At 40.8% G+C, this 27,139-nt stretch overlaps 2 protein-coding genes across 5 annotated transcripts in view; both read left to right on the top strand.

Annotated features, from left to right (window-relative positions):
* Positions 1–1,859: 1,859 nt before the first annotated feature.
* LOC146316540 (calcitonin gene-related peptide 1-like) lies at positions 1,860–7,979 on the top strand. Of its 4 annotated transcripts, none has more exons than XM_084734862.1 (5): positions 2,817–2,872; positions 3,013–3,104; positions 4,413–4,547; positions 6,308–6,495; positions 6,823–7,979. In XM_084734862.1, exons 2-4 carry the CDS (start codon positions 3,019–3,021, stop codon positions 6,468–6,470), a joined length of 384 nt encoding a protein of 127 aa, XP_084590988.1. In that variant the 5' UTR covers positions 2,817–2,872; positions 3,013–3,018; the 3' UTR covers positions 6,471–6,495; positions 6,823–7,979. The 4 variants fall into 4 exon arrangements, with proteins under 4 accessions (XP_084590990.1, XP_084590991.1, XP_084590988.1 ...); XM_084734863.1 differs by having other exon boundaries at positions 2,821–2,872; positions 6,311–6,495; XM_084734864.1 differs by lacking the exons at positions 2,817–2,872; positions 6,308–6,495; positions 6,823–7,979 and adding exons at positions 1,860–1,997; positions 5,381–6,017.
* A 7,258-nt stretch (positions 7,980–15,237) lies between these two features.
* Positions 15,238–27,139, top strand: part of insc (INSC spindle orientation adaptor protein) — a 62,090-nt gene continuing 50,188 nt past the window's right edge. Inside the window, exon 1 of the mRNA XM_084735037.1 lies at positions 15,238–15,544. The gene's annotated coding sequence lies outside the window, so the exon portion shown is untranslated. The remainder of the gene's footprint in view (positions 15,545–27,139) is intronic.

Raw genomic sequence — 27,139 nt, forward strand, 5'->3', positions numbered from 1 at the left:
TTTTTTCCCATGCGGTAGGAAGGGGAGGGTGAATTAAAGTATTCTGCACCACTAATGCCACTAAGTCCTACACATCGGTTCTTTGAATGTAGTTCCGAAACACTTGTGTTGTTTCGTACTGAGCTTTTATTAAAGTGCTTGTATGGTTCTGCAATGATGCAACTTTTACAGATGTGACAGTGAAAGATTTGTTTTAGTATCACTCTTTTAAAAAGAACTCATTAATACTGTATATGGACAGCAGAGGGGAAGCAGGGAGGCAGATTTATTGAAAGATAGTTCTCAATAAGCAACCCATTTATAGTCTTGCATGACCCGCTGGTAGTCACAAGGTGTGCTTCAAAGAACAGAGCTCAAACTTGAAAGATGAAAGTGTGAATAAGAACTTAAGAGAAACTTTTACTTAGTTACGAGTGCCCCCTTGTATGTTTTAATGAGTCCAGCTCTGTGTAATAAATTAGTCAGGACGGTAGAAGTGCAGGTAGAAAAGTGGTAGAAAGTAGATCCGTAGATGAGGCTTGAGACCTGGCAGCTGTCTATTCAGCAGTGATTTACCGTCTGACATGGGTGAGCCTTGTGGCTCAATAGCACTAAAAGGCTCATCCTGTCTAATGGGGTTCCTCTATGACGCAGACGAGCAGAGGCAACCCCTCCCCTTCTTTCACTCTGACATATAATCCAGAACATACACAGATTTACACACACACACACACACACACACACACACACACACACACACACACACACACACACACACACACACACACACACCTACTGTATAGCCATTCATTCTGTCCACTGTGTGCAGAGATCAAACACACATGCATGCACACACATGCTGTCCTGTACACTAATGAAAAGGAAGGGAATTGAGACGACGATGCACAACAAACAGTTGTGTAATTGCTTTTGAGAAACGGCTCTTGTCGGAGGCTGTCATCGATTGGTTTTTGCCGAGGACAACTCGTTTACTCAGTGTGTGGGTGGAGGCCCGGGCAGGCGGCAGTGATCATTACTGGACCAACTGTGGTATCACTTTATTAACTCAATATAGTTTGATGTTTGGCTGTAGTCGGGATATTGTTATACTTAGCTGATGTTTTACAGCAGACAGAGAACATACAGTAGCTGCTGATAAAAATACACAAGTCAAGTTGGAGAAGATAAAGCCTGCACAATGCTTCATCTGAACGTCGATATTCTGTGCAGAGTTGATCCATATGACTCGGTTCATGATATGTAAAATGCCATGAGTTCATTATTTGTGGTGAATCACATCATATCAGCCCAAATCAAATCAATGACAGGCTGATTACATAAGCTGACTGTGTGTTAGATGGTCTGGAGCAGGGTGGGTGTAGTGCTGGAGTTATCCAAACAGCGGTATGAATGAAGTGCTCAGGAGTGCGTCACTGTGTAGTATACATCCCTCCCCAGCAGATGGCCCCGCCTGCAAGTGCTTAGCTGGGGAGGGTGGCATTGGCGTTGGGGGGGCCCCTTATCGATTTGGCATTTGAGATATAGCATGCAATGTAACATTTTTGGAAGGTTCTTAAAATATTTATTGCTGGTGATGCTTTTCCACGGCCACCGGTTTGCTTTTTGCCTCCTATTTAATTAATGACATCAATGCAAATTGGGGATAGCAAATGGTCCAAATGACTGGTGGATTTTGTGAATGGAGCACTTAGTGACTGGGCAATGACGTCAGCGCAGAGCCATATCCCATCTTTGTGAGCCAGGACTGAAAGGAGGCATCCCATTGGCCCGCCACCGCATCAGAGTAATGTGATTGGCTGCTGGCAGATAATTAAACACCTACACAGTCAATGCACAAATCCAAGTGGTGGGATATATAGGCTGGTGCGTTGGCGCTGCATGCAACAGAATCAAGAGTTGTCCTGCAAGTTGAGAGAAAGTCAACTTATTGTGTTTTGCATAGAGATACATAGAGATATATATTTATTTTTTACTCTGCTGGGTGATTATCACTGAAGGTAAGTGTTGACTTTTAATGTGTTGGAGTGGCTGTTTGACTGCAAATGTGGCTGAGAAGAAGGTGTTTGCATGCATGTGTGTCACTGCGTTAGACTGCGGTGACGTGATGGTGTGGGTAATGGGATTGGAGTGTGGCCACCGGGGTCACCATCAGCACCAGCACCTGATGTGTGATGGTCCAGTCTTATATTTGAAGGCCACAGATGCAGACAGAAATATAGAAAAGGAAGAAGGGAAAATTTAAAGAAAGGGGCTCAGAAAGTGAAGAAGAGCAAGTGAAAGAGGAAAAGGAACCAGGTTTGAGTGTGTGTGTGTGTGTGTGTGAAAAAGAGAGAGAGAGAGAGAGAGAGAGAGAGAGAGAGAGTGTGTGTGAGAGGGAGAGCATTGCTGGCAGCTCATTACACTAATGCACTGGTCCCTTAGGGAGTTGGCAAGCTTGGAGTCTCCCCCTCCTCTTCCCTTTTCACCCCTCCTCTTCTAGCAAGAGCAACATGCATCGCACAGTGTAGGACCCCTACCTACCCTCACACACACACACACACACACACACACACACACACACACACACGCTCCCACCCACAGGCATGTCACACTCTGGGACCTGCAGCGTGCGACATGAGAGAACTACCTGTCCTCTGCTCCTGGCTGGATGTTTCTGAGGAACAGTGCCTTTTAAAGAAGAAGGTGGGATGGGAGGGGGGAGGTTGTTAGGTGGCTCAGTTTTGTTGCGTGGAAGTAAAAGCGAGGATGTTCAGCAGGAAACAAGAGTTAAATAGTGGCAAGCTGAGATGTGGGTATAAGTGAGCTCACCCCTCTGAGAAATGACAGTAGCAACTTCTTCCCAGCAGCACAAGAGGATCAGACACCAACAAGTGTAGGTTTTTGTTTTGAAGATTGATTTTTGAATTATTTGAGAACTTATTTTAGCGTGTGTGTGTGTGTGTTTGAGTGTAAATGGCTGCAGTCAAGTGCACAAGGACCTGATGGTTGTGGTGTCTTTCTCGCTGTGTGTAGGGGACCATGGTTATGTTGAAGATCTCTGCTTTCCTCGTTGCCTACGCCCTGGTCATTTGCCAGATGTACTGCTCACAAGCCGCTCCTGCCAGGTGAGATGCTGCATATTTTTCACGTCAAGCTCTCAGTTTACATGATGCATTTTACAGCAACTTGAAATATCTGGAAAAGTAGAGCGGACAGAGTAAATTCCAGATTCTTAAGAATCAGAAGCAACCAGTGTGAAGGAGTGGAGGGTCGATACAAAAACAGCACTTCAAATATGAGTTTTAAAATCACGATAATTTCAGTTCTTCTTGAAAAATATGAAGAAATGGGAGAGGATATGCATTTGTGAGGGAGAAATAGATGGAAAGAGTCTTATGATGCTATGTTTTGGCACCTTATATGAATGGGATTAAGGCTCAGCTGAGAGTTTTTAGTCGGGGTGCCACAACTTCAATATTAAATCAAATTGAAATCAAAGACAGAATCACTATGTCCCTTTTTTGCCTACTTGCAGCATCCGATGCATATTTACAGAAAAACAGAAAAACAGCACTTCAAAGGAAACACAGTACAGCCTATCGGCTATTATATCACACTCGATACCATCATATTTTAAAGAAAATTTGAAATTGTAAATGACAGATGTCAGGCCATAGAATAAATTACTGTTCATCTTAATTAGTGCTAAAAAGAACATGTGTAAATTGAAAAATCAACTTGAATTATGACCTTAAAATCAAAAGACAAAATCATGAGAATCAAGACATCCCTTGTTTTTAGGTTTAAAATGTGTATTTAATCACATATTTTTTTATATGAAAAAGAAGAATGTAGATCCTATAAATGTAATTTCCTAATCAATATATAAAGTTTGTGCATCCTGTTATATCTCTATACCTCTAGTTGTATGAAATTGCTCCCAGTTTAAGTAATAAATAGGGGATAATATAATGGAAAAAAAAGAACCAAAATGTGAATGGGATGGGTGGGGATAAATGAGATCTATATATTTATATGAAGCCCCATTCAAGCTTCTCCCCGCACACTGTTCCCATGAAGCTATCGATTTTGTAATAAATCTGAAGCCACATCAGCCCCTCTCTCAGATGGGGCACTTTCCGCAGATTGTTTCCCCGCGTTGGCCAGGGGCCCTCCAACTCAGACGTCATCCCTCTCAGAGTCAGTGACGTCCCAGCCAACCCCCTTGACCCCCTCCTATCCATCCAGCTTCTTCCTACCCTACCCCACCCTAACACACACACACACACACACACACACACACACACACACACACACACACACACACACACACACATCCCCACCCCTCCTTTTAACTGCAGGTGATAATTCTAGCAAAGGATTAAATGCTGATCTTAATGCTTTTTCCTCCCGACCCCCAAAACCTTCCACAGACCGGGTCTAGAGTCCATGTCAGACCGAGTCACGCTCACGGACTACGAGGCTCGAAGGTTACTCAACGCCATCGTCAAGGAGTTTGTGCAGATGACGGCGGAGGAGCTGGAACAGCAGGCAACTGAAGGAAACAGGTACACAGATGATGAACAAATGACTTATTTATTCTAATCTCCTTATTTAAAGCATTTTCCTCCTTGTGCAGAAAGATTTGACTACAATGACAGAATGAAAAGTTAAAACTAAACTCTTAATTGAAATTAAAAGGAAAATTCTATAATCCTTTTTTTGGGCTGGACTTTGCATAACCTCTTAGGTACCATATCATATTCTGGTTTCACTTGAACACCACTAAAGATGCATCTTTTTAGTGCCTCATTTGAGTTCAGTCAGGCGTGGAGGTATGTACTGTACTTCTAAGCTGACCCAAAGAGAGAAAAACAGATCATTTCCAATAATAAATGTCAAAATACGCACAAAAAAAATCCCCTTATTCTCTGTCGTGACCCCACTCCTGCATGGATGAGTTTGATTTTGACTTTGTTTGAGCGGACGACTATTTCCAGCCTGCCTGCCGGGCATGTGAGCAGTGGATGCCTAACGGAACGAATAAGTGTGCATGATGTCAATTAAGTGGAGTTGCATGACAGTGGGAAGCGACTGGTTTCTGTTTGTTCTGTGGGTGTAAAAGATGTGAAAAGAGGGCGATTGACTTGGGTGGGGGTGGAGATGGAGATGTGGCGCATGAAGGGGATAGATGACAGATTCTTTGAATGGTGGGGAGGGGGGAAAAGCATGATGCTGTAGGGAATGTTGCTATTTTGACTTTTTTATACCTGCGATTGCATGAGAAAGAAGTGCATGTGAGAGGAATGGTGTGAATGGAAGGAAAGAGAAAGAAAAGATGAAAAAAATGCATGTTTTCCCAAACCTATGAGCCTGTTTTCTGCATGTGTTCTGTGTGCAGCATGGACAGGCCCCTAACCAAGCGCTGTTCCAACCTCAGCACCTGCGTGCTGGGCAAACTGTCTCAGGAGCTGCACAAGTTGCAGACGTTCCCTCGCACGAACGTGGGAGCAGGAACGCCCGGCAAGAAGCGCAGTGCGCCTGAGAGCGACAGCTATGCAAACTACGGCGAGACGTTTGACAGCATCTAACCTCTCCTCATCCTCCCTCAAACCCCTCTTTTACCCTCCCTGAATCTCTTCTTCCTCCTCTGTCCTCTTCCTCTCCTTATCCCAGTTTCTTCCTTGTTGTTTTTGGATTGGTGCATGTTGATTTTACCTGCTTGATTGACATGAAAAGAATACCCTATTATGACCTTTAACTGCAACCAACTTTTCAGTCCCCCCACCCCTTTTTTTTTTGGCAGAGAATGATTTGTCCCCCTTTATTTCAGACAATCAGACTCAGTTTTCATAAATGTGATTCTTCAGGAGCCAGTTCAGACATCCATCTTTGTGTACTGTGCGTGGAGTCATTTGATGGCATTTTCAAAGCCCCTGAAATTTAAGGGTTGAGAGAGATCACTTAATCGAACCATTAATAAATGATCCACTCATGCGACACCATGTTTCTTGTTCAATAAACGTATTTTTCTACCAGGAAGCCTTAGCTCATTTTCATTCCTATAGTAGGGGTACTTAAAAACACTCACTAAACTCATTTGAGCATAAAATGGACATAAATAGGATTTTAGAGCATCTCTAGTGATCTCATCGAGTTCAAAGGTAAGAAAAGTGACAAACATCACAAAATATATGATTAAACCTTGCATGCTCAGTGTTTATTCTGTGCTGTGAATTTAATGTCGATTAAAATGAGCTGTGTGCAGAGATTTTGTGTGTCAGTACTGCATGATCTTGGCATTAACCCCTTGTTTGCTCTCCTGAAGCAGCGTTACAGCACAGAAGCGAGCCTGCAACACGGCAACCTGCGTGACTCACCGCCTGGCGGACTTCCTCAGCCGGTCGGGGGGAATGGGCAACAGCAACTTCGTGCCCACCAACGTCGGCGCCAAGGCCTTCGGCAGGCGGAGGAGAAACGTCCAGATGTGAGCACTCGAAAACCTTCAGGGAAATGGTAAATAGAGTTTCTGATTTTGTTCTTTGATTGTGATTTCTACCCGTTCTTCATTGATTTTGATCAATGTTTATAATCCACCACTTGAATCATGAAATTTATTGTCAAAAAAAAAGAAATAGTTCTACATTTGCTAATTAAAAAAAGTTGCAACAAAAGAATTTAAAATAGAGAAATGAAAGCAGAATTTTATTACAAATGTTATATTACAAACACTTAACATGTAATGATTTATAAATGGAAGACCACCTGATAATATTGTCTTTTGAAAGCACAGCTTTAAGCCTATGTTCAATCTCTTTCTTTCTGTCTCTTTCTTTCTTTCAGAGGTTGAAACCTGACAAGAAAACATCAGAAAAAATCCTAAGAACAAAAATCAACAAAAACAAAATCGAGCAGAAAATAAACACCGAACTGGCCCTTTATCCACTTCCTCACATTCTTACGGAAAAGACACCACCGGATTTCTCATCCCCCCATTTCTATCCTGTTAGTGAAACCTTTTGCTTTTGGCAGAATAAGACAAAAAAAAAAAGAGAAAAAAAGCACTTTAGTTTCTGTACATGAACAAATGAACTCAAAAACATCCTGATGGTTCCTCTTTTTTATACATGAGTATCATTGGAAAATAAAATGAAAGCAGCAGTTGTTATCACTATTATTTTTTCCTCCTTTTTCCACCTCGTTAGAGCACATTTCCACCTCCTCTCCATCTCCATTTGAGATCCATACTCCTACATTTTCCACAATCCCCCTTTCTTCCCGAGGGTACCCTGTTTTCCTGTGTGCCAGAGGGACGCCATTAAAGATCAGCCTACCCAAGGCCCCCCCACAACGGCTGTTGTCTTGTGCCTTGATGTAGAACAATTTACATGAACATGATTGTACAGTTCTGTTTCGAGATGATAAAGAAGACCCGAGCGAGGATGATGATGAAGAGAACGAAGACAGATTAATATTGTAAACAATATTGTGAAAACAAATTTCAGCAAGATTAAAATGTATTTTAGATACACTCGGGTTTGGGGTACTTGTGTTGTTCTTCAAAGGTTTTTAAGCATTTAGGTGTAGAAAGATTGAGAGGTTGATTATATTATGAGAGGCTTATATTTGTACATGAATTGCTGGAATATTGATTTACAAATGTCCATAAATTATAAATGATATGGCATTAGCGAAGCTCAGAGTGATTTGTAATTCATTGGTTATAAATTTGACAATATCCCCCACTGATACACACAGAAAATTTGTAGCACACATGTATAATTTGGCAAAACATTGAAACTCAAATCCACATTCATACACTTTACTGTTGCTCACTTTGGGTCACTCTGTATGCAGCGATGGTCTGCAGGTGTAAACACATCAAGTTTCATTGGGAGTGTTTTGTGAGTCACACCACAGCGGCATGGATATGTTGAGATACATGATGATACGAGAAAACTGCATGGGTAATTGCTTAATAAAAGGCAGCCAAACCTGCAGTCAGACTTCTTCTTCAGCTCCACTGGAGGTAAATGCACACCACTCAGTTCAATCAGATTATATATCTCCATTTACATAAATTACCTTTTAGGAGATAAATCTTTTCCATGAGATTGGTACAGAGATATCAACACATTTCTGAATCTGACAGGATACAAAATGCATTCTATTTAATTTAAAAACCAGGTTACAGAACTATACATTCTTCAAACTGTTTTTTACATAAGCATAAATATAACTTTTAATCATCAAATATTCATTCACATGCAGGCTGACTGGGCATTTTGGGGTTCTCTTGTTTTTACAGCAGCACTCCAATAGGTGGCAACATAATTATCTTGAGCAAAATTTGAGTGGAGCTCTGCAAAGTCTCACAGGTCTGACTCGAGTCACAAAAGCATTTAAAGAAAAGTCTCCACCATCATAAATGTGAAACTTTTCCTCCATCATCTCAGCAGGCGGTCTGAGGCTGAGAGACACTTTGTTTAAGGGAACAAAAAGGACTAGAGCATACTGATAAATATACGGCAAACAAACTAATGTTTCAACACTGCTGGCTCTTCACCGGAGTCAGAGTGAACAAAGACATGAGGCACAAAACATATAATCAATCTAGACCAGGTATGCAAAGTGACAGATGATAAGTGGTTGAACAGTTTCCATCAAATAGTAAGTCCAAAGGCGGGACTTGCTACAGTCAGTGTCCAAGTGCCACACCCCAAACACCATGTCAGCAACACAACATAGACCTGACTTAGAGTTAGAGTTACAATTATAACGGTAGAAAAAGTATATTCATGATAAATTCAGTTATTCATTTAAGCCAGTGGGCTAACACCATATCAGAAACATGACAACAGGAACACAAACCTCTCTAAAAGCTACTCTCGTAGAGATAAAAGTACAAAAAGACCAGGTACATGCACCCTTCAAGCTCGACAAATTTAGAGGAAATTAGACAGATTCAGTTCTGTTGATTATTGATAAATTAAAAACTGCAGTGGAGGGGACAACCCCACCCCAAACATATCACATATTAAACTGAAGAATTAAATATAAGAAGCTACATAAGTAAAGAAGTAAGCTAAAATAAACTAGAATAGAAAAGTAGTATTGGCAAAGACACTGAAAGTAATATTGCTGGTGATATGGAAAAGTAATAAAAAGTAATATTACACCTGATAATGAAGGTAATGTTGCACATGATCAGACCTAATATTGTACATGATAATAATAATAATAATAATAAAGTTAAAAGTAATTGAACATGACAGTGAAGGTAATATAGCACAATATCAAATGTAATCATGTGCAAGACACAAGATAATAATGAAAAATACAGACGTCTGAAAACTCCCATCATGCTGGTCAGCAGTGAGGCGTAAAACACTGACCTGTTGAACCCTCCTGTAGGTGTATCATGAAAGGAAGTCATCGACTGATGCTTCATAACAAGGATGAGTGGTTTTGATGGGTTTTGATTAATGAGAAGTGGTTAACTGCCCTTGAAAGGGTCACATGACTTACAACAAATCTCTCTTTGCTGCTGGAGAAACACATAAAATCTCATAGGAACAAATTGCATCTACTTTCAGAAGTAAAAAGCTTAAGGAAATTATGGACCTAACTTTTTAAGTTATTGTTTAAGTTTTAATCATGTTTTTTCATCTATATCCCTGTTGTTTATTTTATTTTATCTTATAGACTTTCATTTATTGTATGTTTTATTTCATTTGTTTTAATGGTATCATTTTTAGTCTTGTAAATTTTCATTTGTTGTTTATTTTTTACTTTTTATTAGTTGACTGTTGTTTTAGTTTGCTTCTGTGATTCACTTTGGGCTGCATGTGTGTATGAAATGTGCTATATACTGTAAACAAAGTTGAATTGAGTGGAATAGAGCTCAAATTCTAGACTAAATGTGGGAAAACGGGCATGGTAAATGCTTCTTTTTTCTTTCAGGAGTTGCACTGAGGCACTGAACCCTCACCTGCTCCGACCAGTCATCAGGAGAAGACTGGTTGTACTGGGCAGCTATTCAGCAGATTACTTTCTGAATTAAATTATTACTTCAGGGACCGCTGAGTAAAGGTTACATGAAAACCACAAAAAGAAAAGAAAAGAAAAGGCGATCATCATTAGTGAAAAATAAGGGTCTGTATCAGGAAATACAACATTAATTTAACATAAATCATGATAATTGCACAAGCTGGAGCGGATAAATATCATGCAAATGCATAATAATTGCAGTTTCATGTTGTTTTTAGCCATCAATAACATTCCCCATACAGTATGTACTGCCAGTGGTTTGTAAAGTATTTGAGGTGCAGTGTTTCCAGAAAAATCACAGAGAGCTAAAAAAGTACTTGAAGAGAGGATAAATAAAGGCCCTTCAGTTTTAGATGACAAATATGGGATGCAAGTTTGGAAATGGAGGGGATAATGAGTCCATTCAATAAGGGTGAAAATGAAAAACAGGAAACAGTTGATCCTATTTGGTTGCACGGATGAATGCCAAAGTGTGCACTGGTGCAAATAGAGGATATTTGTCACAGTGTGCATCACACACCCAGCACACAAGAGCTGTCAGAGCTAAGAAGAAGAGAGATGGATTTAAGTAAAACAGCTTATTTAATTTAGATGAAATACAAAAAATATGTGAGAAAAGCGGGAACAATCAACACCAGACAGGCTGTGCAGACACTTTACATGTTATAGACACAATAAATGATGGTTATAAAGCCAACTGTCCAACTGGATGACTTATTAACTCCCTGAAGAGAGGATATGTACACTTTTACAAATAAGGGTTCCAAAAGGGTTCTTCCTGAAGGACTTAGGTGCTACCCAGAATCATTTGGTTCAGATAAACCTTTTCTGAAGAAATGGTTTGTCAAAATTCCTAAGGGTTCCATAAAGAACACTTTGTGGAGGGTTAGGGAGAAAATGAATGAATGAGGATTGTTGAAATCCATGAAGAACTCTTTCCTTAAGGGTCCTTTGTTCCGTAACATAAAAGGGTTCTCAGTCGAACTCCGTGGATGGTGGTTTCATGATAAAATCCAGGGAAAGTAAAGGGGTTCTCAATAGAACCCCCTGGGTGGGCTATAAATGAAACCCCTGAAATATAATAAGGTTCTCAGTAGAACCACCTTGGTAAAGTCTAAATAAAAAAGCTTGGAATATGAAAGGGTTCTCAGGAAACCCCATGGGTGGTTTCTAGATAAACCCTTGGAATATAAAGAGGTTTGCACCATAGAACAGTTCTCATTTAGAACCTTTCATAGGAGGCTCTGGGTGGACTCTTTTACAGGACCTTGTTTCTGTTGGGTTCTAGGTTGAACTCTCTGAAAGGGTTCCAAGTGGAACCTTTATAAAAGGACCAAAAAGGTTCGGGAAAAGCTAAAGAACCCTTTATGGGTCTAGTTAGCACCTTTATTTTTAAGAGTGTATGAAAATATGTGAACTTAATCTATCGGAGTATAAACAGAGAAGGGGATTTGTGCTCTGTTTCCCCTGAATCTTTAAACCCTCGGCTGTCAGTTGTTTTTACAGTCTTTCCACTCGTGATCTCTCTGTCTTACCATCTGTCCGTCTGTCCATCTGTCTGTCTGTCTGGAGAAAATCAGCGCTGAAGCTGGAGCCATGCTTAGGATCCACATGGAAACTTTTCCCGCATGACTGAGGTGGAAAAGAAATCGACCCCCCTCTCTATATTCTGATAATTGTGGGGGACGGGAGGTTTAGGACTGATTCGTGGGTTGGTTTGGTTTTGAGCTTCTTTCTCAGCAGTAATCTAACAATCCCACTATGCCAATGAGAATAGCAGTCCTAATGACACACAGCTGCTTTGAATGGGGCCCATCCAGTTGGAAATTAGATGGTTCGTATAAGAGAAACCAAGAAGCAAGCCCCCATCTCCAGAGAGAAGACGTGCCGCTAGTCCAGTTCCCAGAAACCTACACCACAAACCAATTTCAAAACCTGAGGCTTTGGAAGATGCTTCTTTTTAATGTTTTAAAGGAGTAGCTCAACATTTTGGGAAACAGAGAGCCTAAGTACTGATGTCATGTCCAAGGTAGCTGCTGTTCCAGCTAGCTTCTCTCATTCAGCATTTCTTTAATCAGTCTTCTGTCAAAGATGAAGCATGTTGCTTGGGTTTACTTTCCATAGTGTAAGGCAAATCATCCACTACAGCAGCCTCTATAAGAAACTGAAATCTTTTTGATTGCAACAAAGTTAAGTGCAGGTACTCAATCCTAACAAGCTCTTTCTCCAAGCTATTGTTCTCAACTTTCGAGTTGTAATCTCTGATGTTTTAAAGCTTCTAAACCAGTAGTCTCAAATTCAGATTGGTTTGGGGCCACAAGTTTGAATTAGTCATTAATACCCCTGATAAGAATGGTAAGCCAGTGTGTTTACTCAGCTTTTCTTTTCTGGATGTGGAATATCAGCAGACTGCAACATGCAGTCCTTCAGAAATACATGCAGACTATAATGTTTTAATAGAATTGTGTTTTTTTCAGTTCAGTTGAAGGGTAGTTTAGATTTATATTAAACAACGAGAATAAATAACTAAATAGAGGGCTGGAGGGAGGGGGAGAGGGGGCAGTTTGAGCCACCTGCTCTACAGTGTTCAGTCCTCTCTGTCCTGCTGCTATTACAGACATGTCTGAACTAACTGACTGGCTTATGATGTTGAATCGTGACATTTAACCCATGATTGTCAGGGGCTTATAGGAAATGGTTCCCTTGCAAAGCAGCTGGATTTGTGAGATCACAAAATGGGACAAGATTACACAAGCATCCATCTTGCCAGGCTTCGCATTATGTGCGGGAGTCGCAATGATTCAGACCAATCATCGTTCTCTGAAGAACTACTACCGTCAGCTACAGGCGTGGTTTAGTTGTGACGACAGCAAGCAGCAATTGTTCGTTCGAAAAGAACAATAATGGCTTAGACAGAGTTGCATTAGTTAACATCAGAAGTGCAAAGTATTTCTTCATTGAAAGAAGAAATGGTTTGTAGATCTGATTGGTTTAATTTAACCAATGACAGAAGGTGTTAGATAGATCCAGTCACCTGCCAAATATTTTCTGAAAGTGCCTGGCCCTTTTTTTTATCAGTTTCCAAGGACAACATCCCCAATAGTTCAACAATCTGGCACTTTACATTAGGGAAATGGTGCTCATTAAAGGCAACTGGAAAAAGGAATACTGAACAAACAATATTACTTTTTTTTTTAAATTGCCATCCTTATCTAAACATATGTAGTGAACCGCATGACATTACATGACAAGGCTGAGAAAGGGTATGTTCCAAATCTGGATTTTAAGTTATTTGCTTTATCTTTCATATCATCAGGACTTTGAAAGAGGAAACTCTGGAACAGAACCTGGAAGTTCTGGTTTTACTTTGGCTCTTTAAACTCTTATTTGATTTTTTGCTAGGAGTTAAATGAGTAGATTGATACCACTCTCATGTTTGTAGCTACATAAATATGCTGCGAGAGTACAGAGACCACAAATGCCAGTTTGTCCAGGATTGTCCTGCTTTCAAACTGGGTGTCCCGAGTCCCAACAGTTATGTTTAAAACACAATAATGTCCTAGTTTTCAACATTCTCTACAAAATTTGGCCCAGTTTTCACCACAATTAAAACCAATGTTTATCATAGACTGTCCTGCTCATTTCACCCAATATTAAAACAGAAGCACCATATGTCTTCAGCACTGGTATGTCTGTAGTCTGTCTGCGTCAATCAATTACAGAATGTCCCGCTGTCAAGGCTGTCGCTCCCCTATGAGTCATAGGCAAGTGTCATACCTCTTTCTGGTTAACTGTCACGCCGAAGATGAAGTTGGCCTTTTCTACCAGCTCGAGGAAGCTAACTTCTTCCTTCGTAAAGTACCTGGCAATGAAAATGCTATATCAGTGGTGCCATGGTGTTGAAAGGTACACTTAGTAAGTATGCAAAGTGCTCAAATAATCATCTACATCCTGACAAAAACTGTGGTGCATGCATAAGCGCATACATGTGCACATGCATGAAAGTTTGGTACAATTATGGGTCCCGGTTTCAGGGTTTGAATGATCACCCTATGATAGAGCCACCAGGCAGTTAGCTTAGCTTAGCATAAAGACTGAAAGCAGGGCAAAACATATAGCCTTGGTTTATAGCCGTTTTTTGTTTTTTTTTATCTTCCTATGTATAAAACAGCTATAATGTTTTAATTAGTAGCTTAATTTTGTTTCCCTCCTGCCGGAGCTGGGATAGCTGCTTCTAAACCTTAACAGACTTGAGAGTTGTATCAGGCCTGTCACCTAACTCTTGCCAAGAAAGCTTCCAAAATGTAGAACTTGTCCTTTAAATAATGGGGTTTTGCTAAGAATTACCTTCACACATAGCAATGTGCCTGTAAATATACATCCCCTGTTGAATTTGCCAGGAAATGAGGTAAAAATTTGGAGGAAATTAGCTGTTTACATTCAGATTTAAGCTAAAGCTAATATTTATTGACTCTATACAGTGTAACAGGCTCTTATGTGCACATGGCAGTTTGTGCGGAGCCGCCCCCTTCACATAATCACATGGTAATTATTCACTCAAGAATACGTAGCGATATTAACTGCAGGAGCAATGCGGACCAGCTGAGTCTTGCTCCTAATGGGAACCAGCCGACTGCGTTTATATTTTCATTTTCCTTCCTCGTTTTTAAAGCTCCCAATTTTTCCATAAGGTAGTCATTTCCAAGGCTGATGTGAAACCAGACACCCAAGAGCATTCATGGTAAAGGTCCAGAAACAACATAAGGCCAGCCCGACATCCTCTCACCTTCCCCAATCCCCCTCTCCGTCTTGTGCGACTGTTCCTGGGAAGGTAAACACTCTTTCACCGTGTCAGAAATGGGATTTCATTCTGCTGCCATGGCAGTTCCCTCATCTGGCCCTCTTTTCTGTCCCTCCCTCTCTTTCTTCTCCTCCTCCCCTCCCTTCGTCTCTTTGCTGCCACATCTGGAACCCAGCTCCTCATTTATTTATGTGGTCTGTGTTGTTTCTTTCTTTTTTTAAGTCTTATTTAAAAGTCCTTTACCTTGTCTTGCTGGCAGTTTCTCTCCATCTGATGAGGTCTGCAATTACATCTCACCATAACTGGTCACTCTGCAATTACATGCTCCACCACAGAGTCTTTCTCCCCCCCTCCACCCCCTCCTCTGAGCAGCACCGCCGCTCATATGGCAGACCGAAATAGAATAGTTTCATGTCTGTTTGGATGGCGGCCCAGCTGAAACTATGCTCCGCTAGCTTGACTGACAGTGGGATGTGGGCTTTTTCTCCCCAAGAAAAACCTTTAAGGCCAGTCATGTTTAGACTCTGAGCAGTCCTACTCCAGCAGGCTTTGGTGGTGGTTGGCCCAGCTGGTCTCCAAGACGGGAGACAGAGCGAGACAGAGACACAGTTAGAGTGAGTGAAAGAGAGGACAGAGACAGACGAGAACCCCTGAGCTGTAACTATGAACCCTCCCGGGAACACTTAACCTTTCAGTCGCTGACCAAGAGAATGGGTAAGTTTGGAAACCACTTCAGTCTAATCTCAACTTCTGGAAATGATGCTGTGAGGAACTTTGAGCTTTTCATGAAGCTTTAGATGGGTTTCTAAGATAACTTAAGCATGATTCAGTTGTGCAGCCTAGGACTGAAATAGAAAACTTACAAAGTAATACAGGACATCTGTCAACAGCAATGCTACTGTCCACTTGGTTGATTCAGGGGATGACAGACCAGAGCAGAGAGTGTTTTTCAGTTGGTGATGCAGTTGTTGCAAGGTGCTTGCAGTGCTTTCAAACTCCCGCATTTAAATGGGTGGCAACTTAACTGATGTCAAACCCCTTTTTCTCATAATAGTGTTCTTGACCCACGTCCAAGTCTTCCTTTTTTAACCACAGAAACCTTTAAGATATTCTAAAGCTGAAAGAGGCATTCAAACGTAAAAGCTTCTGATTTAAAAGGGCAGCAGTATTGATTATTTGGACACTCAGAGTCTCACAAACTTAAAGTTTATATGGACAGTTATATTTTTTAAAAGAATAATGTGTTTGATTTTTATGTATTACTGTGTCATCCTTGCCAGAAAGTCAAATGGCATGCAAAAAAGTGCCAAGTCATGTAAAATTCAATTAAACCCTATACCAACATTTAAAAAGATTATATAAAGTCACTGATATAAAGTGATCAGATTAGAGGTGCATGTTCTACAATTGTTCAAAAACTAATTTAAAAGAAAAAAAAAAAAAGATTTAGGAATTGATACAAGGTGTTACTAATAATACTAAACAAGGCCCTGTTCCATTAATGATACCTTATTTAGTAACATTGGTAACACCCCTGTTTACTGTACTATTTCATGTAAAAAAGACTGGCATGAAAAACGTCTATTATCTATTCAGACATCCATCAGTGACAGAACAACATTAACACTCATTTGGAGCTTTGTGTTTGGCCACCTGATTAAAGTTAGTCCATTATTCATCTCTTTTAGCTCTGTTTTTGGTCGTCACCAACTCCTGAGGGAAATACCTGGTTCTTTTTTTTGCTAAATGCTGTCTGTTGTTTAGTGCTGGTCAGGTACCATATTGTGGCAATACTAAATTTTGATTTGATCAAATTACCACGTGATGAAATAATTTAACCTAACAAATCAATCTGTACAGTTTGAAATAAATGTTTGCTTCACATGAACGGCATAGAAAGTGCAATGATCCCACAATCTTTTTCATTCATCCTGCTGTCTCCCGTCTGTATCCAGTTTTGTGGGTAGGACAAGTAGGAAGGAAGAGTAGTACGAAGAGTGTTCGGTCTCTTTTACAGATTTTTTTTAAATATTTTTTTCCATTGTTAAGTTAACTTTTTGCTAAGTCTATTGGTCTCCTTTGACAAAAGTGGCCAAGACATCGCATGTCCATTAGCATCCCCTTTGTGGGAACTTGCACTTGCCAATTGATGCTATCAAGACAAATATGAATGGTCTTTTCGGACTACTTCTCAGTGCTCTCAATCGGAAAATATTTTATGTTTTTGTTCTGAGTCATGCTGGAGCTGAATGCCATAGTGGCTACAACTGTTTGGAGTGGGCTGATCTGGTTTGTGTGGGAGTGATGGAGGCTGAGACTGTAGAAAACAACAAAGATTACAGTGAGGCTGACAGTAATGATCAGGACACAACTACCACATGTCCGTTGCTACAGGGCCTCTGTGTGTGTGATGTGGTGGTGGACAAATGTGTGTATATGTGTGTGTTTGAGAGAGAGAGAGAGAGAGACAATTACAAGAGAGATGGGTCATTATGTTTTTCTATATGTACTCTCTGTCTGTGTTTTTGACAAGTGACCCATCCTAAGCCTAATAACAGTTAAGCAAGGTTGGTTCCTTGGTCAGCTTTCTTCTCTTCTTGTTCCTGTACTTAGATTCGCTATGTGCTACACTGAAAATTTTTTTGAAGATGGCTTAAAAAATGTGGCTGGGCGACCTGTAAAAGTGACAGTGTGAAGGAAACAAAAGTTTTTCCTCTAAACACATTATACATGTTAGAACATAGTTGTTGAAAAAATGAAAAGACTCAGAAGTATGAAGTACTGAATTGTAAACACTTAGACTGTTGTTCACCATTTCTGTGTTCGGGATTTTTTGGGTGGCGATGACCCTGAACACTATATAAACCCCACGATTGACACCGCCTCCCCCTCCTTTCACGATCCCTAATGATCAGTTATGAATGTACCTTCAGTTTAAGCCATTCTCTTCAGCATAGACACAGAAGAAAAGAATATCATCCTGTCACTGTCCTCTGGTGGCTCAAACTGTATGTCTAACTAATGTCCAATAAAGCTGCTGGACAGACTATGTCTATATTTTAGGTTGTTTTTAAGTCACAGTGGTGTTTGACACTGGAGACAGTGGAGGGGACACGCCCCCAATGTTTCAGAGCAGAGAAAAGTGCATTTTTACATGATTTTGAGACATAATTTTATATACTAAGTGTTTTTTTTTTAGACATTCAAATTTTGCTGGGTGCTTAATAATGATCTTAGTGTAAGTTAGTTAATGTTCGTAAATGCTAGCTAACTTTATTGGTTATTGGAGCAAAACCTGGCTAGACTTATAGGAAGGGTGAATTGTCAACATGCACACTCTCTGAATGTTGTTTGTATTTACATGTGAATGCATATGACATAAATCTTTGTATCTGATCTCTGAATATGTCTGTGTTCAGTTATCATTTCTCTTCTTTGCCTTTTTTGTCCAATCTCAATGTCCATCAGTTGCCTTTCAAGCAGTGAACCCTCCCTCGCAGACTTTAACCGACACCATGTGTGTCTGTGCTCATCCTTGAGTGTAAAAGGTGACAGGGCTCTGAATAAACTGAACAGCAAATACATATGTTACCAGGACGAGAAACATTTCTGTGGATATGTAAGTCATGTTGTCACTGTATAATTATATGACTAAAACAACACACAGCTGGGTGGTGACCTATTTATGTACAAACTTCTTCCTGTTCCTGTGGTCTGTTCATTGTTTTTGGACAGACCAACATGTTCATAGACTGTACATAAAGATGAGCAACATGTCTCCACTTCCTCCCACTGTACAAAACTGAAGTCAAAATATCCCGGACACAAGCGCTGCCATCTTGCAGTGGTGGCAAGCAGAGCTCAGCTGTCAATCATGATGTGAAACTCCCTTCTTATAGTATCAAATTAACTATATAAGCTGCAAAAAAAAACTAATTAAAATCAAACTGATTGGAAAAATGAACACTTGAACATCCATCGGTATAATAAGAACTACCTAAAATGACAGAAACCATCTTTCGTTCTGGTCTTGTCCTGCCAACCCTGCTGCCTTTCTAGGCTGACGTGCAGAGTCAAACCGAGTCAAGCCCAGCCAGCACATGTGTATGGAAAGTGTGTACTTTGAGAGCATCTTAGCACGCTCACATTAGCATTTAGCATTTCAGTACTGCTTCAGAGAGCCATCAGCCATGCTCATTCTTCTTCCTTCTTTTTTGTGAGCCTTCACCCATATTATAAAGCTAATTGTTGATTTTTCTAAGAGCTCATGGACATATGAATGAGGTATTTTTGAGTCTTTGAGGAGGAATAAATGTTTTGATGGATCGTTTGAGGACGGTGAGATTGACAAAAACACAAGAATACATCAAGAAGTATCTGAAATATCCTCAGTGTCTTGCTCCCTTGTTATTAGTTGACCTGTTTTGCAGTCTAGTGAGCCTTGAGATTGGTAACTGTGGCAATTTTGGTACAATAATAACCTATGTGAGGCAATGTGATTGCTGTTTTTATCACTCCTAAAAGTAAATTATGGCATGCCATCAGATAGAAAAAGAGTGCTATGCTTCAAACTAGTTTTAGCAGCTCCTTTAGCATCACCAGATGACAAGCTATGACAACCACTTCCTGTAAACATCTGTTCAGCACTTCTATCTAATAATACATGACTGGCAGTTACTCTCCACCAGGCATTCTCCTCTCGCCGGCCTGGTGAACAGCTGAGCAGGGCGTGGCGTGGTTAACATGAAGCGCACATGCAGGTGTGGCCCTCACTATGCTGTCACACTGTTTAATTAGGTTTTCTCTCCATTACAGGGTTTCCACTGTAAAAAATCTCATCTCTTCTCGGCCTCACACCCACAGTCATTGTCTGGGACATTAAGACAACGCCTTGCCAGTGCAGTCTGATGAGCAGTGACTGTCACTGAGGGTGTGACTGAACGTTGCAGCCACAGCTAAAGTTGGAAGCCTGAATCTGCACTTTGCTCCACACAAGTCTGGTTTCTGATTTTCCAGTGCCAATGCATTGTGTGCTTAAACTAGCGTGCTGATGCTAAATTGACTTCTTTCACTCATCGGATGCAGTCACACCCATCCTGTATTGTTGCTCCTATAATAATAAGTAACAAGATGATTTACGTTTAAGATCCCACACTCGGAGCTGGACTTTGTCAAAATGTCTGTTATTCTCCATTTCTTTTTCCTGGATGAGGTAGTTTCTTTCTTTTTCTGTTGCCATTTTTCCAGCCCTCCTCTTTGTGTCTGTGTGGCCTTGCTGGAGTCAGGGCTGGGTCATTTTGGTTCTCCTCCTCCTACTCCTGCTCCTCTGGTGTTCTCCAGAAGCTATTTCTGACACAGCCCGGCCTGTCCTCCGACAGTTTTGATCAAGATGCCAACTAATTGCATTTTCCTCAAGCAAACAACACTTGTAAGGCTACACAACAACAGTGGCTCTGGCTGCTACCTTTGAGTTGCTGACCTTTGACCCTGTAGAGTACAGACAGCCACTTCCTCTGCATGGAGCCAGCTATCTGTCTCCGACATGAATCACAGAGGCAGTTTTTATGGCCTCCAAACAACTGTGATCAAAGAAAGTTCTGTACAAACCCCTGCTGTTGACTTAAACATGCATTAATCCAGAAAATTAAATCTAATAATAATAAATATTGAACACAAATGAAACTTTTGTGGTAAGTTTGGATATTTGTAAAGACTGGAACCCACAGCTTCCTTACTGTCTGAGCATTGTTGACAGAGACTTTAAACAACGTTAGACCACAGCATGATGCAGCACCATGAAAACCCATGAGAAAGCCCCACTTTAATGTTTCTCATATCACAGAAGATGGACGTTGCACATGCATCATGTGTGCATCTTTGACGCTGCTTTATTGTGGATGAATGTTGACACATCACTGCGATCGTGCTCATGACTCAGTGGAGGCTCCGTCTTCAGAGTGGGAACTCAATTAGGAGAGTGCAGGTATAAATTTTTGTGTAGGTGGGCCCAATATGGCAGCCACTCTGGGGCCCAAGGCTGGGAGATAAATCAATATCAGACCAGTTGAATTAGAGCGTCAGCGTGGAGCTTCTCTTGAGTTGACCTCTTTTTCTTTGCTCTCTTCTTTTCTTCATCTTCTAATTGGACGGAGGTTGTGAGCTTCACTCAGTTTAGCTGTCTTTTCTGTAATTGTCACCGACTGTATTCGCTTTGTGGCCCTTGTTACGGTTCACTGGGGAGATCATGAGAGGAAATGGAGACTTCAGTGCATGTGTGTTTTTGTTTGCAGAGTGATTCACTGAAGATAATAAGGTCACCTCTCCTCCTCCTTGTGAAAAAGTCTCGATGCTGTAAAGAGCACCTCGGGGAGTCTTGAGGACTTACTACTCCTTCTCTCTGGCGTCATTTTCCCTCACTACTACTGTCTCATCCAATGACTCATCCAGCTTCATACAACAACATAACAACTCAGTGGAAGAGTTTGCAAATGTAAAATGTAAAACAAACTGTGATTATGATATCTAAACTGCTGATGTGACCATACATTTCATTCAGATATGGTTTCTAACTTCTTCTCTCTTCTTTTCTTATTTGGCATTTTTACTCATCAAACAATTACTTCATTATCAAATTATTATTTTTTTTATTTATTAATTGATTAATTGTAATACATATCTATTATAAACCCTTGTATTTGCCTCTTGCTGCACTTTCCTTTGCTATTTTTATGTTTCATTTAACTTGTGAGGCTGAATGAAACTCAATAAAACTCCAATCGTTTGTAACATTGTGGTTCAATGACAATAATTCTGTCGAGAGTAGGTGTTCCACCTTTTAAAGGATGAATATCTTATTTTGAAATCACACTTTTTGAGTATTTATTTCTGAGGATATTCTGTATATTTCAAATGAGACATGGCAGACTGTTTTCAAACCTAATTACCCAGAAAACTCTCACATATGTTTACTTTTCATGCCCAAAGTGGAAAAAATAGCACTGAAATGGCTTTTTGAAGTGCCACGTGTGGGCACATATGGAGCTTTTCTTGCATACCTTGCGATTTTTGCAGCCGATATTTACTTATCACATTGACCCCATGTGTGTCCCATTTACCCCGCATGTGCCTTTAGCTCAGCGGTGGAAAAACAGTCGGAGGAAAACGCCTTGAAAAATTCCACCCTGCCCTGAAGTGGTGCCTGTGTTCCTCTGCTTAGATCTGGGCAGTGGCGGACCTATCCTCCACCCCTGATTCTTACTCTTCCCTTCTTCTCCCCTAAACCCACACACACGCATCCACCCAGCCCACCTAATTTACTCCCACCTCCTAATGTCAAACAGCTGTAGAGTTGACTCGCAAGGAATTGCTGCTATTACGTCCTCCTCCCCTCCCTTTCTGCTCTTTTCCTCAGCCATTTTGTGTGTGTGGCCCCTAATATCAGGTCACTCAGGAGCCAAAACGTGATGTCTAAACCAAGCATCCATTGAAGATTTATTTACGATCCTGGCATTGGATGTGATGTCATGAATTTACATCCTAGGTGTCCCGTGGGTGGAGATGGATAGACAGACAGCTGGCTATAAATTGTGCGTATGGATCGTGCTTGACTCCGATGTTCTGTAGTAGCCGGGTCTCTCTGACATGTAAAGGTGGGCCGTAACTGGGCCAATGCCATTTCCAAGGCACTCCATCTAACTGAAGGAGCTGCGTGACATAAACGCCAGTGAGGTCATTCTCTGTGTGACTGACAGGAGAAGATCAGGCGATGATGCTGAGGGTTGAGAGCTCCTGCTGATGTCAGGAATCTGCTTCAAAGGATTGTTCTGGCCTCCTGCCTGAAGTCCAACCTGGAAGCTTATGACACAGATTTCTCAAGAATTTATCACTAACTTTAAACCTGGCTGCAATATTCAAGACAACGCTGGAAAAGCAATTGACTGTCTGCTGCACGTACTAAGATTGCTGGTGATACAGTACTTTACTGCACAACAGTTGTGTTGTAAGTTTGTGTCAAAGTGTAAAGATCAATCAGTTTAGCCAAAATAAAAAATGACAGGAGAAGACAGTGGCAAAAAAAGCAAAGATAACCTGGAATAATAGGATAAAGAATTGCTTATCTAAAAAAAATACAGCCAACAAAAATATGTAAGTGGTGTCAAAATCCCCCAACCCTTTTCAGAGAGACATGTGGAAAAACTGTTACACCACATTTCCACTCTGTCCAGTCCTTGTGCGGTACATTTTAGTCCTATATGTAACTTGGTGTCTGTTTTAATCTGCATGGTAGCTTGATAGTCAGGTAGATTTCTGTAACCTTTACACTCCAAAGTAAAAGTGCCCTCAGTTCAGTAGTTGTTTTTATGAAGCTTCTTGCTGTTTTATTAAGAACTCATACTGAGTCTGAGCAGTTACACTAAATCAACTGGCAGTTCACAGTGCCGTGATGGTAACAGGTAGTCATTGTTGTGTTGAAGATATTTTTTACTCATCCAGGGGGCCTCATCGGCTCCACTGGCTGGCTTTTTCTGTTATATCTGCTTATGAACTAAAGTATGGTTAATGTGTAGGGTTGCTACCTTCAATTTGGAAAAACAAGGGACACCCAGCGGCCCCATGCTTGGGGTATACAATACCATATACCATATACTATTTTGTCTTTTTGCAACAATGTCAAAGCCCCTACAACTCTCAACATGGCATACTTTTCTTTTTGTATTTTCTTTTAATAGTCAAACTGATCAGAACAATTCTTCTGAATGTAAGCACTGACATAAAGATCAGCTTGTTACAGACAGAGAAAAATGTGGAGAAACAAAATAATCACTAATTTATCTATATTTTGTGGACTTTATATAGGACAGGAGGCAATGTAGCTCCTGTATATGGAAGAATATGCTACCTGTAGTATTAGGCATAATAGACAGTTGGGTTTGAGGACATGCTTGTTGAGGACAGCTAACCTCCAAACATATACCATTAGTTACCTAATAAAACAGCCAACATTAGCACTGACCAGTGTATACTCACCAGTCTAGAAGAAACACTTCTAGTTCAGCCTCAAACTTTGTTTACTTTTAACCTGCCGAGAACTGTCTCCAGCAGCAGGGAACAATGCCAATGCCACTGAGGGCAGACTCAATACTACAGTGACTAACTATTGCCTCTTGTAGTACAAAATGGTATTACAAGACAGGACAGGCTGGGGCTAGATTATAAGCATGCTAACTACAGCAGATTGCTCTGCAGTGCAATACATAGGTTGAAACGCCTTTGACATAAGGCCATTTCATAATGTTTCTACTTCATAATCTGTTAATCATTTTAGTTTTTACAGGTATGATCTAAAATTCTTACATTGGAAAAGATTGTGGTTATAGCACACAGACTAATATATGGCTAAAGTATGTCTACAGTTAAACAACTAAAACACAGGACTGAGCCTGTGGAAGTCCTGCAGCTGTGTCTTGATTCTCCAACATGTTAGTCACTCATTTCTTTACAATCAGAGAATGATCAGAAACTTTGATAAAAATGTCTGCATGCCACAGTATCCTGCTGCAGCTAGCATATCCAGGTGTCTTAAAACCTCAAAACGTGACAGACATAACCAAGATGATCCAAAAACCTTATCATAATCAGCAGATTCCTGACCTGTGTTTGCTCCTCTGTGTTGTACATTATATTTGTGATTACAATGCACAAACATCCTCACTCTAATGATGTTTAGTTATGTGGTCCTCCAGGGGATGTAAGAATTGCCTCATTTTGTTGCGAGAATTGAAAAACCCCAGAATGTTATGTTTTGCACAAATCTTTCGATACTTTTCAGGGACACCGACAACCACATAGCCTACCTCATGACACTGTGGTTCCATTTGTGTTGATGTTTTGATTTCAGTTTTGGTTTGGGGTTACTTTACTTATTCTGGGTTTTGACAAAGGCCCAGTCAGTCAAACCACAGGTTTTCAAATGGATGCACTCCTGTCTCCTGGTTTTAACCTCAGTGTTTGTTGATATCTTCTGGCTCCGAGGTGACTCAGCTGATGTTTCATTGGAGAGAAGTGGTTTCTACTTTTGTTGCTCGGAGCTGGCCGCTGCTCCGCTCTGATTGGGTTTTCCCCTCTTCTTTGCCACGAGGACTGCATCTCAGCCAATCGTACTCTGTTCCTGAGGTGGGTGTGGTAGAGGTTAGGTCATACATGACAACACCCATCAATCTTGTTATTTCAGACACAACAGTGGGCTGTAACTGTCTGATCTTGCAGATTTTCAGTCCAACTTCATGTCCTCATAGTGTCTCTTTCTTTAATTGCTCTAAAACCATAAAAAGAAGTTTAATGAGACTAGACGGACTCTGAGTATAAACCAGCACTAAACACACTTGTGGCCCGCTGTGTCTAAAGTGCGAAGGACTGCAGGGTGATGACAGAGTACTGTGTTAGCAACATATGTCAAGTTGCTCTAACTGATTATGGTCATATAGCCTACTCTTACCTGACCACGGTGTAAGCCTGTCTCCAATTATGTCAGTGTGACTCTCTATTAGCCATGTGGTGTATGTGTGTGTGTGTGTGTGTGTGTGTGTGTGTGTGTGGCTCTCTGCAGGCCTCACTCATTCATTATGTAGCAGCTCCTGATGTTTTGCTGAACCGGTGTCAGGTACCCACACGATCCCCTTCACTGAACCAGACTGAGTCAGGATCCAGTTCCAGTCTGTCGGAGCTGCTCCTGAAGCTGCTGAGCTCCACTCGGAAACCTCTTTTGTGAGCTCTGAATGTCTCTTTGCCGGCTGATTTCCCCCTGCTATTTATTCAGCTAACTGTCAATGGAGCTGGGAAGCTTAAAATGCATTTGGATATTTCTCTTGGCGTGACGTTGGGGCTATTTGAGCTCTCAAGAGGTATGGTGCTGCTATCATCTGTTTTTTTTCTTGAAAATGAGAATTACGGGTACTTTTATAGCTGACCATAAAGTACCAAGATGACTGTGTGCTCACTTTAGCAGACTTGTGGTAAAGCAATATATTATTTATGCAGCTGAATTTCATCTTTTGGGGGAAAATTGGTCTCAGGCTTCTTTGGTGTCTGAGGAATGAGTAGCTGATGTTATAACAGTTATCAGTTGTAGTGATCTGTCCACTTTTATTACTGTGACATTCAACAGGGTGGCTGATCTTAGACCATGGTTGGAGTTACGGGTCTTTTTGCATGTGTGTGTGTCTGTGCATGTGTGCAACTTGACCCTGTCTGATCTCATCTCCATAAGCGCAGGTTGCCTAGAAACCCCATGAGGGCACTTCCATATTATTATTATTATTATTATTATTATTATGCCAATGGAAAGAATGCTCCGAGACCCAAATAGATTGTGCTGTTTTTGGCCTTACAAGGCAATCTTCTCATCTAATCTAGTCAGGCGTGTGCTGTGGAAAGACTTGAAGTTTTCATCTCTCAAACTGGTGCATACACAGACCAGAGGGCAATTATAGCATGCTAGACAAAACCAAAACAGGCCAGATTTCTAATAAACTTTTTTTATAGAGTGCTTTTACTGTATGCACAGCTAAGAATGGCTGTATGTGTGTCTAATGTTAAGTTGGAAAAAGCATTGTATGGTATGCTTTTGTTATCATGCTGGGGCTGAGACTACTTGTAAAATTCTATACTGCACAAATGCTGGAAAATCTCTGAATATCTCTGCAGTAAAGTCTGTTGCTCAGTTGATTGCTGCTTGAAAAAGCAGGGATGCGTTTACATCTGGTTGAATCTGTACTGTTCGTTTGGGATGGTGTGAACGCTGTGCTTGAACTCTCGTCCGCCTTGAAAGGATGGTCTCAAACTGCCATGAAGTGCAATTTTTGTTGTGAGCACCCTTTGAACCAATCACAGAAATGTACGATTGTGTGTGTCATTTCATTGGTTAAAAAACTTTTTCTCACCTGTTTTGGTAACAGGCAGGGGACAAACCTAGGTCCTGTGTTATGAAGCACGATTTATGGTAAGATAGGTAACTTTCAGGATTTACTCTGGGTTTTCAGTCCTACAACAGTGGTTCACTTCTTACTGAGGTACACTGCCATGGTAACTTGTGCTGAACACCTAACCTGCTCCTGAGCTGGTTATGTTTGAGAGATCAACTCAGATAAAAGCACCACCTATTGACCATTCAGTGCTCTTGGAAAATATATGAAATGGCACTGGGCAAGATCAAGTGGAGTTTGGTGTGCAGATCATGAGAGAAAGTAGGGAAAAGTGTTTTGTCCTTGTGCTTTTATACACCAGTTTCATCCTACACTCTTTTAAATGAGC

Source organism: Lutjanus erythropterus, chromosome 13 (assembly GCF_056507025.1).
Source record: "Lutjanus erythropterus isolate fLutEry1 chromosome 13, fLutEry1.hap2, whole genome shotgun sequence".
Classification (NCBI taxonomy): Eukaryota; Metazoa; Chordata; class Actinopteri; order Lutjaniformes; family Lutjanidae; genus Lutjanus; species Lutjanus erythropterus.

Coding starts and splice junctions, on each gene's coding strand:
- LOC146316540 (XM_084734864.1), top strand. CDS start 3,019: ATGGTTATGTTGAAGATCTCTGCTTTCCTCGTTGCCTACGCCCTGGTC. Junction 3,105..4,412: donor TCACAAGCCGCTCCTGCCAG/GTGAGATGCTGC, acceptor AACCTTCCACAG/ACCGGGTCTAGAGTCCATGT. Junction 4,548..5,380: donor CAGGCAACTGAAGGAAACAG/GTACACAGATGA, acceptor TTCTGTGTGCAG/CATGGACAGGCCCCTAACCA.